Source organism: Scyliorhinus canicula, chromosome 4 (genome assembly GCF_902713615.1).
Source record: "Scyliorhinus canicula chromosome 4, sScyCan1.1, whole genome shotgun sequence".
Classification (NCBI taxonomy): Eukaryota; Metazoa; Chordata; class Chondrichthyes; order Carcharhiniformes; family Scyliorhinidae; genus Scyliorhinus; species Scyliorhinus canicula.
Genome location: NC_052149.1, coordinates 139195464 through 139208135, shown reverse-complemented (window position 1 = coordinate 139208135; position 12672 = coordinate 139195464). Strand labels below are relative to the sequence as shown.

The 12672-nt window shown below is 53.7% G+C and overlaps 1 protein-coding gene across 3 annotated transcripts in view; it reads left to right on the top strand.

Moving 5' to 3' along the window:
- The window catches only part of LOC119965041 (serine/threonine-protein kinase 32A-like), a 416342-nt gene that overhangs the window by 157388 nt on the left and 246282 nt on the right, over positions 1-12672 (top strand). For all 3 annotated transcript variants that reach the window (XM_038795261.1, XM_038795260.1, XM_038795262.1), the window contains exon 4: positions 296-469. In XM_038795261.1, coding sequence (XP_038651189.1) covers positions 296-469 — 174 coding nt within the window. The remainder of the gene's footprint in view (positions 1-295; positions 470-12672) is intronic.

The window sequence follows — 12672 nt, the reverse complement described above, 5'->3', positions numbered from 1 at the left end:
TCCTTCCCGAAAGGGCAGTAGTGTCTTTTTACAACAATGGTTTCATGGTTATAGTTTGACTTTTAATTCCAGATGTTTATTGAATTCAAATTTTATCATCTGCCACTGTGGGATTTGAACCCAGGTTCCAGAGCAATATACTAGGTCACTGGATGACTAGTCCAATGACAATACCATTATGCCACCATCTCCCACATTATTTAAAATACTTTCTATGGATGTCCAAACTAAGTCAGATGTGGCTAACAGGTGCCGTGCAGTTAATCAATAATCTCCGCTCCCTCCTGCTTTTCAGGTATTCCTTTCAGGATGAGGAGGATATGTTCATGGTTGTGGATCTCCTTCTGGGTGGAGACCTTCGCTATCATCTGCAACAGAATGTTCACTTCAAGGAGGAAACAGTGAAACATTATATTTGTGAGCTGGCCCTGGCATTGGATTATCTACAGAGCAGATACATCATTCACAGGTCAGTCGTTCAGACTGTACAGGGACAGGGCTAGTTGTAAATGGTATGGCGAAATCCCCTTTTGGATGTGATTAGGACCCACATTCTTCACTGCTGTTTTTAGGGTATTATTGCTATAATGGAAAATGCCCTTTAATAAAGTCACTAGATCAGTGTTTTTCAAACTTTTTTTTCGGGGACCCATTTTTACCAACTGTCTAACCTTTGCAACACACGCCGGCTGACCTTTGCAACCCACGCTGGCTGACCTTTGCGACCCACACCGGCTGATCTTTGCAACCCACGCCGGCTGACCTTTGCGACCCACGCCGGCTGACCTTTGCGACCCACGCCGGCTGACCTTTGCGACCCACGCCGGCTGACCTTTGCGACACACGCCGGCTGACCTTTGCGACCCATGCCGGCTGACCTTTGCGACCCATGCCGGCTGACCTTTGCGACCCACGCTGGCTGACCTTTGCGACCCAAGCTGGCCGACCCAAGCTGGACGACCTTCGCGACCCACGCTGGCCGACCTTCGCGACCCATACTGGCCGACCCAAGCTGGCCGACCTTCGCGACCCAAGCTGGCCGACCTTCGCGACCCACACTGGCTAACCTTCGCGACCCACGCTGGCCGACCTTCGCGACCCATGATGGCCGACCCAAGCTGGCCAACCTTCGCGACCCAAGCTGGCCGACCTTCGCGACCCACGCTGGCTGACCTTCGCGACCCATGCTGGCCGACCCAAGCTAGCCGACCTTCGCGACCCACGCTGGCCGACCTTCACGACCCACGCTGGCCAACCTTCGCGACCCATGCTGGCCGACCCAAGCTGGCTGACCTTCGCGACCCACGCTGGCCGACCTTCACGACCCACGCTGGCCGACCTTCACGACCCACGCTGGCCGACCTTCGCGACCCACCATTTTTTCTTACCTTGTTTACGGCTGACAAAATGGAGGAATCGCAATCACGCCCAAAGCACGTGATGCCAATGTTCGGGGGCCGTGACCTGCTCTCTGCCTCCCTCAGGCTGGAAGATTACATTGAATTCTTTTTCAAATCTTCTGCCTCTTCGATTGTGCAAATTTGCGGTCTTCAGCCACAGCAGCCGGTTTCTATATTCCATTTTAATTTATTTTTTGTAAATTGTGACACTGTTGTTGCACGGCACGTTTAATCTAAGAGACCAAAGCCCTTGTCATCTTCAGATTCTTCCTGTTTCTTCTCTTCTCTTCCTTTTTCTCTTCAGCATCAACAGGGCTAGTGGGTGGAAACAACTGCTGCAGCAGCTGGGGCACTGCTCCCAGCACCAACGTTGCAGATCAGACTATTGATGTCAATATTAGCCAATGCCTTGCCTGGCAAACATACTAGGCCAGAAAGGCTCAATGGTCACACCAACTGTTTTAATCAGGATATTGAGTTTGTCTTCAGTGACGGTGACCTCGTCTTTGTGCAGGATGAGCGCGCTGTTGATGCAGGCGAGCTCCGAGGTGGAGGCCAAGGCGCTGGATCTCTGCGAGTGGGTCAGTTGGTGCTCGTTGCCGGGGGGGGCAAACTCAGCCTTAGCTTCGTTCAGAAGAACCGAGCACTTCCGAGCCGGGCAGAGCGAGCAGCCGCCGGTTTTTAACTATGCCGGCTGCGAGCGGCCTTTTTAACATATAAACAATATACAGCCGCGCTGCGCATGCGTGCCCGTTCATCGGTGCACATGCGCAAGTACTCTGTGCATGTGCACCGATGAGCGGGCACGCATGCGCAGTGCTGCCGCATTTTATTTATATGGTAAAAAGGCCGCTCGCAGCCGGCATAGTTAAAAGCTGGCTGTTGCCTGTCAATTTGCGCAATCGGGAGTACTGCGACGGACGGTTCCACAACCCTCCCGACACCCGCTTGCGACCCACCCGTGGGTCCCGCCCCCGACTTTGACAATGCCTGCACTAGATCACCGAGTTGATCGCTAATGAAAACCTACTGCTCATCAGGCTGCAGTGTGATTCTCACGTGTTCACATACTTACCTCATGTGATCGTCACATTGTTACTCTTGACCAGGATCAGAATGTTGGTACAAATGGAACTAATACTTCATGTCACCAATAATATTATCTTACACACATTCTGTTTTCAATTATGCATTTCCCGTGGCATGGGAGCAGTGAGTGTCTCTTTACCAGGGTTAGAACGCCAATTCATTCCCTCATATTCTTCCCTCATATTCTTTCTTATTACTTATTTATTGATTTTTGTACAGTACCGTAGCACATTCAGACAAAGGGAAGACACCTGAGTCTAGAAATTAGAGTTAGCAATGAACACCTCTGAGTGACATTCCTCTGCCTGCTATTTTAAGGCAAGTACTAACAAGCTTAAATTATTGGGGGACATAATGGATGAGTGCTAAAAACGGAGAGAGAAATGATGTTCGTTGATTAACCTGTTTGTTCTATGTAGGTAGCATGCAAACTTTGGACTGCCTGCTAATTTAAGGTTGCTGCGTACATTCCAGCACTAAACCCAAGCACTGCTGAGTGGTCACACGCCTCAGCTGGGAGGTCAGGTTCACTGACACCACTTAAAGCCAGTCGGCACCTCTTAAAGGCCAAGGTTATTCTGGCTGCTGTAACTGAGGCTGGAACGCTAGAAAACGCTCAGCAAAGCTACAAACTCGAAGCCAGTAGAAATCAACCTGCAAGCTGTTAATGAACCCTTTAAATTGCACTGGTGAGGAGTCCTTCTTGCTGCTGAATACATGTTTAACTGCACATGTTTAAGAGAGGGCATTGTTTGGAGTGATGAGGTTGAAAAAGGCAGTGTAACGTCAAATAAGTGTTACATACTGATTGATATCACAATCAGTGATATCAGCGTGGGTTTCCTCCGGGTGCTCCGGTTTCCTCCCACAGTCCAAAGATGTGCGGGTTAGGTGGATTGGTCATGCTAAATTGCCCGTAGTGTCCTAAAATGTAAGGTTAAGGGAGGGTTGTTGGGTTACGGGTATAGGGGGATGCACGGGTTTGAGTAGGGTGATCATTGCTCGGCACAACATCGAGGGCCGAAGGGCCTGTTCTGTGCTGTACTGTTCTATGATTCTATGATGAATCTCCTGAATGTCTGCACTGAAAATAATGTCAAGCACAGGCCAGGCACTAGAGACTTAAAATAACAGAGTATCATGGGGACATTTTCACACGTTACTGTTGCACAGTGTGATCTTGACCCATTGGGACAAATCCATTCTGGACAATTGCATCCGAAGCCACTTCACAAGAGCTTTGGTGCACTGTCAGGAGAGCTGTTTTTCATGTTGAGACCTTGCTGAAAATCCCCTGGCATTATTTGATGTTGAGCAAGAACTTCTCTTCATGCCCTGAAGCATGAAGCATTCATACCTCAATCAACGACCAAAACACATTAACTGATCATTTATTCATTTGCCGTTTCCAGATCTGGCTTTGAATAAACATCACTTCTCAAGCAATTCATTGTAGTGAAGTACTTTAGGGCACAACAGGATACAGAACACAAAGTGGTCATTCTGTGCCTTGTGCCCATGTCAGCTCTTTGATAGATCTACCCATTAGGCCAATTCTCTTCTTTTCCTGAAACACAGTAGGCGGGATTCTCTGAAGCCGCGCCGGTTGGGAGAATCGCCGGCCGCGCCATTATACCGCGCGATGCCGGTCCGACGCCGTCCCGCCATTCTCCCAACCAGCGAGAACGGCTCCGTCGAGGTCGGCACCGCGCCAGCCGGAGACCAGCCCGAGACATTCAGAACGGGGATTCTCCGGTACCCCCGCTATTCAGCGGCCTGGACGGGCCAAAGTCCCGATGGCGTGACCCCAGGTGCTGGCTGTCGATGAGGAGCGAGGAGGTGAGCGACCCCTGTCCCGAAGTTTCTGCAGACACGGCCGGTGCTGGGGGGTGGGGAAGGCTTCTCCGAGAACGCTGCCGCCAATTACGGGGGAATGAGGAGGATACCTTTGTGGAAGGCTGCAGACATTTTGGGGGTGGTGGGAGAAGAGGAGGATGCCTTCGTGGAAGACTGCAGACATGCCCGGAGGGGGTGGGCGGGAAGAGGAGGATGTCGCCTATCCGCGGATGCCACATGTCATGGCAGGACGGTGAAGAGGACACGTTTGCAAGGTGTAGTCTCGCTGATGGACAGAGGCGACTGGCGCACCAGTGAGGAGGACGGTGTGAACTGGCCAGTGGACGCAGACAGTGACCAGGGGTTAGGCTGGCTGCGTGTCTGCAGCGAGACCAGGCCACCGGGGCACAGAGCTATCCCATGCCACCTGGCTGTCGTGGTGTTCAAGAACCTCCGTGTAACATGTCATTTCTCTACCCCCGCACCCCCCACCCACCGTCTTGTATGTCACCATGTATGCTAACCAGACAGTGCTGTTCACCGCAGTGGTGGGAGCAGCTGCACTGCAGGTGGCCATCCGGCAGTGTAGACTGTGACGGCTCAGAGTGGCTGCAGCTGCAGAGGGGGTGGCCGCGCAGGCTGCAGGCGCTCACAGCCGGAATGTCCAGGGGGATGCTGAGGGGAACATTCACCACCAGATCGTCGGGAATGCACAGGATGCGGGCACTAATCTCGATGGTGCGCAGCGGGGGGAGGAGGAGGAGCTAGTGCTGGTGGTGCCAGGGCGCCGTGAATGTCCTTGGAGGACCTACCGGGCAGGGCATGCAGGAGGAGACTACGGTTCAGCAGGGAGACAGTCGCACATATATGCCACCTCGTGGTGCACCTCTCACCACGTGGAACAGGAGGAGGACATGCTATACCGGTGTCCGTCAAGGTGACAGTGGCCCTAAATGTTTATGCAACCGGTTCTTTCCAGGCGCCGAGCAGGGACCTATCTAGGATCTCACAGGCATCAATCCACAGGTGCATCCGGACCGTGACCGACGCCTTGTTCGCCATCGCTGACAGGTACATTCAATTTCCCGAGGACCGCGCACAGCAGGAAGCACGGGCATGTGGATTCGCCAACGTGGCCAGGATACCGATGGTCCAGGGTGTCATCGATGGAGTGCACGTCGCCATGCACCCGCCTGCAGAAAACAGGAAAGTGTTCATGAACAGGAAGGGCACATACTCGATGAACATTCAGGTGGTCTGCGACCCCCACATGAGGATCATGCACGTGTGCGCACAGTACCCTGGGAGTGTGCATGATGCCTACATTCTGGCACAGTCGTTCATCCCAGCAATGTTCGAGGGACCCCCCCACCACGGTTGAGGGGCTGCTTGCTGGACGACAGGAGTTATCCGTTGAGGTCGTGGCTGATGACGCCAATACGGAGGCCCCAGACCAACGCGGAGACCCTTTACAACGAGGCCCATTCAGCAACCAGAGGTCATAGATAGAATTTTTACAGTGCAGAAGGAGGCCATTCGGCCCATCGAGTCTGCACCGGCTCTTGGAAAGAGCACCCTACCCAAGGTCAACACCTCCACCCTATCCCCATAACCCAGTAACCCATCCAACACTAAGGGCAATTTTGGACACTAAGGGCAATTGATCATGGCCAATCCACCTAACCTGCACATCTTTGGACTGTGGGAGGAAACCGGAGCACCCGCAGGAAACCCACGCACACACGGGGAGGATGTGCAGACTCCGCATAGACAGTGACCCAAGCCGGAATCGAACCTGGGATCCTGGAGCTGTGAAACAATTGTATTATCCACAATGCTACCGTGCTGCGGTGTGGTGGAGCGGTGCTTCGGACTGCTGAAGATGTGATTCAGGTGCCTGGACTGCTCCGGAGGGGCCCTGCAGTACCACCCCGACAGGGCCGGTCGCATAGTTGTGGTCTGCTGTGCGCTGCACAACATTGCTATGCAGAGGGGAGATGCCCTGATGGAGGAGGCACAGGGAGAACCCAATGGCAGCGGAGAATCCGCAGATGAGGAGGAGGAGGAGGATGACGAACATCAGGGTGGGATGGGGGTCGCCGGGCACAGACACAGATGGGCGGGAGGCTGCACGACGGCAGCGTTGAGGACAGCGGGCACGCGGCACGTTGGTGGCCTCACGGTTCACACACACGGTTCCCTCAATGGGGGAGGGATTCGCTGAACACCGGCACTTGCACCGCCATTCGCGCACACAGACACCACCCAGCACCCACCCCCCCCCCCCCCCCCACCCCGCACCACCGCATTGCCGCACCGCGCACACCGCACCAATTTCACATCACCTTGCGACTGCGGCACTACGGGATTGCACTACATTGCTGATTGTGTAAGCGGGTGTGATCAGTGCCATGTTGAATGATAACAGCCCGCTCTGCGATGAGCTGTGAGCTCAGATTCGTTAGACAAAGTCTGACTCATGGCAATAGCTGAACCATCCATCTCGGTGATCACTGTATTTGTCACGGACACTCCATCACATGCCCACGTGGGGTAGATGCCGCGGTGTGCCGAGGACAACGGTGTTCGGTTGGGATGGGGAGGGAACGCACACCCGGCATCACCGTTGCACCGAACGTAAACCCCAGCGCCACTCAGTCACCCTCACGAGACCCCTGGCATAGCACAGAGTCCTCAAAATTCAGTGTAACATTGACTTTAATCGTGACATTCACAGACAGATGCACTAGCCCCTGCAACTAAGCTGTGCCCTGCACCCGTGCCAACTAATTATGTGTCTAACTTCTTTGCCTTGCGGGCCCTACCACTATGCCTAGGGGTCTCCCCAGATGGTACAGCAGGAGTGGAGCGGTACTGCTGAGAATCACGCCCTGCGATGTGGCTCCCCGTCGGCACCCGTTTCCTGGGGCGGCTCGGCTTCGATGGGCCAGGCTGCTCGGCGGGCATGCTGGATGACGTGGTGCCACCCTGTCCTGCCCGCTGCCCACCAGATGCGCCAGGGACGGAACGGGGGGAGGCCGAGTGTTCAAGGACTGGAGTGCTGGAGTTACTGGGACGGGCCCCAGAACCACCTCCTCCCTCGGGGAGCCTGGTGGCCCCCGGACCTCACTGTGGGACGGAGGTGCGATCGGAGACATGCCCCGTCGCACCACCGATACCTGGCGCTGCCAATCCTGGAGGCCTGCAGCAGTATCGACCAGGGTCCGAGCGTTCGCAGCGACGGAGCCCAGGGAGTGCGACATTCCTGTCCGGGACTGTGCAACCTCAACCTGTGAGTGTGCAACGCCATCCAGCACGTGCGCCAGGCGGCCGATGCTATGGCCTGCTGGGACTGTGCCATGGCCTGCTGGGACTGGGCCATGGCCTGCTGAGACTGGGCCATGGCCTGCTGCAACTGTAGCCATGGCCTGCTGGGACTGTAGCCATGGCCTGCTGGGACTGTGCCATGACCTGCTGGGACTGTGCCATGGCCTGCTGGGACTGTAGCCATGGCCTGCTGGGACTGTTGCCGTGGCCTGCTGGGACTGTGCCATGGCCTGCTGGGACTGTAGCCATGGCCTGCTGAGACTGTGCTATGGCCTGCTGGGACTGTAGCCATGACCTGCTGGGACTGTGCCGTGGCCTGCTGGGACTGGGCCATGGCCTGCTGAGACTGTAGCCATGGCCTGCTGGGACTGTACCATGGCCTGCTGAGACTGTAGCCATGGCCTGCTGGGACTGTACCATGGCCTGCTGAGACTGTGCTATGGCCTGCTGGGACTGTGCCATGGCCTGCTGGGACTGGGCCATGGCCTGCTGAGACTGGGCCAGACCCCGGAGCGCGGCGGCAATGTCCTTTTGGCTCTGGGAGATGGCTGCTTGTGAAAGGGCAGCCCTCTCCTGGGCCACGGATGACGCGTGCAGATGAAGCCCAACGCCTTGCAGAAGCTGACCGATGGCCAAAACCGATTCACCCATTGCCTCCACCGCGGACGCCACCCGTGCGGTGTCGGCCTGGGTGGCTGCGATGAGCGGCACCACTCCCTGCTCCTGGATGGGGATGGACTTCCTCCAACTGCGTCTGGGTTTCCACATTCATCGGGTCTCTGGGTGGGTCCAGTAATTCCAGGAACCCGGGAACCGTCTGGGCGGCCCTCCCACCGTCCAGCCCCTCGGCTGCTCCAACCTCCACCTGCTGTACCGGCCCGGCTGTGTGGTGCACGCCAGACCGTGACCCAGGAGCCTCATCACTTGTGTGCCCAACCGAGGTGAATGTATCTGGAATGGTGGATGTTGTGGGTGACAGCAGTGCTGCAAACCTGAGGTCCTCATCTGTCCACAGGTCTGGTGTGTCCTGGGTTGACTCTTGGACCGAAGCAAGGCACCCGCGGCCCATGTCATGTTCCGTGTCCGGTGTGTCCGTCGACTGTCTGGCCGTCCTCTGTGCGTCACTGTCCACTGTCCCCGTCTTCTCTCCGTCACTGTCCTTGCTCAAGGCCCTATCTTCGTGCGACTCATGGCCATCACTGTCCTGACTGTCCGTCCTGTACCCCTTGGTGTTGTCACTGTCCGTCCTCTGTGCGTCCCCCTCCAGTGTCCCGGACTGAGAAGATGGCCCTCCTGTAGGTCATCCTTCCACCCTCTGCCGTGCGTCCCTGGGTGTGGCTGAGCTTCCGGCTGGACGGCTGGGTCTTGTCCGAGATGACTCTGGACGATCGGCACCTGGCCCTGGGGAACACAATAATGTGGGGTTCGTTAGACGCGCTGAGCCGGTTGTACGGTGGTGGAGGGGGCACTGTGAGGGGGAGGTCTTCGGGGGTGGAGGGGGCAGAGTGTGAGGGGGGAGGGGTTAGGGGTGGAGGGGGCAGAGTGTGAGGAGGAGGGGTTAGGGGGTGGAGGGGGCACCATGAGGGAGGAGGGGGAGGGTGTGGAGGGGCAGAGTGAGGGGGAGGGGTCAGAGTGTGAGGGGGGAGGGGTTAGGGGGTGGAGGGGGCAGTGTGGGGGGGGGGGGGATGACGGGCTGAGGGGGGGTTAGCCATGCAGGGTAGTCTCACTTGCTACTGCGCCTCCGAACTGGCATGGCCCTACCTCCCGGGTGGCGGATCCCCCAGCGAACTCCAGGGCCTTCTGCTCATGTACGGTTAGGGGGTGCAGCACAGGCGAACCCCCTCCAGTTCTTGTACGCTCACGGTGGTTGTGAGCAGTCTTATCCTGCGGAGGGGGTTGGATAAAGCATCACAATTAGGCGGTAATCATCAGGACGTGCAGATATAGGCTACATTAATGCTGGGTGGGGGGACAGTTGGAGCCACGCCATGGCATCTCTCAAGGGGGGGGGCATGTTGCTCATGTGGGTCGGGTACAACGTTGTGCCCCCTGCAGACCAAGGCAGGCCAGCAGCACGGTTCGATTCCCGTACCAGCCTCCCCGGACAGGCGCCGGAATGTGGCGACTAGGGGCTTTTCACAGTAACTTCATTGAAGCTGTTGCACGTTTTACTTGAGTGTAATACGCGTTTATTGGAGTGTATTAACACGCCTCCGTTTAAAGGCCGTGTGCTTAACACTGCTAGGCTCTGAATGTGTAATTTTCAGCTCGGGAGTCGCCAGGTGTCGTATAAACACCTCACAAATATTCCAAGGTCAGGTTCAAAGTAATAAAACTATACACCGATTAGTAAGTTCCAACGATCAATATTTATTATACAAATATAATAAATACGCACGCACACGCTAAAGACTAATACCTATTTCTACTATTAAACGACTAAATACTTATCTAAGTGGAAACCAGCAAGGTCAGGGGACAAGGCCTTTGGTCCTTTCTTAGCTGCACCTTCTGTTCGTTCTTAGAAGAGTACTGTATAAGTTCACGTAGCGAGCGTCGTTTTGGGACTTACTGAACGATGGCTGGTGCTCAACGGCTGGTGATGGAAGACAGGATCTGGAGACTGGAGTCGAAGTCGAAACAGCAAGCCGGAGTAACAAAACAGCGGAGCCGGAGCAAAACAGACAGGACCATGTGTGGGGGTCTATCTTTATAGTGGTCCCCAATGTCCGTGCCTTTTTGGGGCGGGCTTTACTTTCCATGCATTGATTGGGTCAATTCCCAATCGATGTCTCACTAATTCCCCAATCTGAGGGTCCCTTCTCGATGTGTGGGGCGGTCTCTAGGGTCTTTTGAGATGGATACTTCTGGTGCCATTTTGTCTGGGCCTTCACTTAAAGTATCTATTCAAAACCAAATGTTGCTATTGTGTGTCTCCAGACCTGGATTGCCTCATTAATATGCAAAGCGTTTTGCTATTAACACCTTTGGTTGAGATCTTCCACCTGGCCAGAAACTAGTTTTGCTGCGTGCAAAATGCTAATCAGTCTTTGCAGTGTTGCACGTTTTACTATGGGCGTAAAACGCGTTTATTGGAGTGTATTAACACGCCTCCGAGTTCGACGTGTGCTTAACACTGCTAGGCTCTGTTCTATGTAATTATTTAGCTCTGGAGTCGCCAGTTGCCGTATAGGCAACGTCACAAGTATTCCAAGGTCAAATTCAAAGTAATAAAGACGATACACCGATTAGTCAAGTTCAAACGATCAATATTTATTATACAGTTATAATAAATACTCATGCACACACTAAGAGACTAAGCTACAACTAAACATAAGCAAACAGAATACTTATCTAACAGGAACAGGCAAGGTCAGAGAACGAGGCCTTCGTCCTGGTTTTGTCTGCAGCCTTCAGCAAGCGTTCTGGTACTTGGGAGTCTAGTGGGCTTGGATCGCGTAGCGAGCGTTGAACTTACGGTTTCGGCGGCTGGTGCTCAACGGCTGGAGTCAGGATACCAGGTGTCAGTCGGAGCCGGAGCACGGGTTTAACAGACCGGACAACACGAGGTCCCTATCTTTTATAGGGGTTCCGTTGTCCTTCCCTCTTCTCGGGCGGGCTCTACCTATTGGATCAATTTCTTATCGATACTGGATTAATTCCCCAATGCGAGGGGGTCTCCGTGATGGAGGGGGCGTTTCTTATGTCCTTTTGTTTGGAGGTTTCTGGTGCCTCGATGTCTGGGTCTTGATTGGAATGTGTCCATTCAGAACCAAATGTATCTATTGTGTGGGTGTTCAAGTCTGATGGCCTCATTAGCATGCAAAGCGTTTTGCCATTTGCACCTAGCTAAGGTCTTTTCACCTGAGCCCAAACTGGTTTCTGCTGCTGCAGAATGCAAACTGCTCTTTGCAGACTGCTGTTCTGGCTGAACTGTCTGTTTCCCAGCAGCCTTCCATTTTAGTTTGGCTCAGTGTCCATTTTGCGTGGCCAGCATGGCTACATTCCCTCCTTGTGATCCTCACAATCGTACTATTGTGAAGGATCACCTATGTACTTTGCCTCCTTGTGTTCTGACCTCTTGCCAGTTCCTGTTCTACTCTGTTCTAAACTATGGGAAGAAGAGAAAAAAAATTTTAACTAACATTTCTACTTGGCCCTATGTCAAAAGGGACATGCATTACTACAATTGGGAACCTCTACCTATCACTATTAACCTTAACCTTAACTTAAACATTTAATCACTCTAAAATCTTAACCATTCACACCACAACATCACACTTCCCAACTCGGCAGTCGAGTATGGAACAATATAATACATGGCTGAATTTTATTTACAGAGTGTTGTAATCAGTGAGGGGTTGAGGGGTTTGGTGGAATCCGAAGATGGGGGATTGCACTCTATAGATGGGTGAGGTGCTGGAACGAGAGGCTCTCCTCTTCCATTTCCTCAACCTGAGGGTCTGCACTAGGATGATGAGGATCGCGATCACCAACAGTGATTCGATTATGTAGGACATGGAGTACCACGTCATGAATTTAGTACACCAGGTCTGAACCTCGCTGATCAGAGCTGAGCACTGGGGGTTTGTTGTACTAACATTTACGGTGGGGGTTGTGGGGGAAACGTGTCTTGTTTCCACACATATACATATGACATTAAACAGTAATAAGTGGGCTTCCATCATCTTTTGTTGTTCTTCTTCTTTCTCTTCCTTCTTCCTCCGGTATTGACAATCCTGGCTTCGACCTCTGTCTCGTCCTTTGAAACCTTTGGGATCAAGCACAGTATCTGTCAATACACAGTTTAAGACCTTTACTTGTTAGTGCATCTGTCTTTCAAATCCCAATTGACCCTTTAAAATGACTGGCTAAGTCACACCCTGTGACTCCCCTCATTTTTTTTTTCAAAAAGCGAATTTAAAGACCAGCATACACCTAACAATCCTTCCTTCTGCGAGCCGTCTCGCAGGCTTTGCTGATTTACCATCCGAATGTTCCCGGATGTAAATAGCATGTG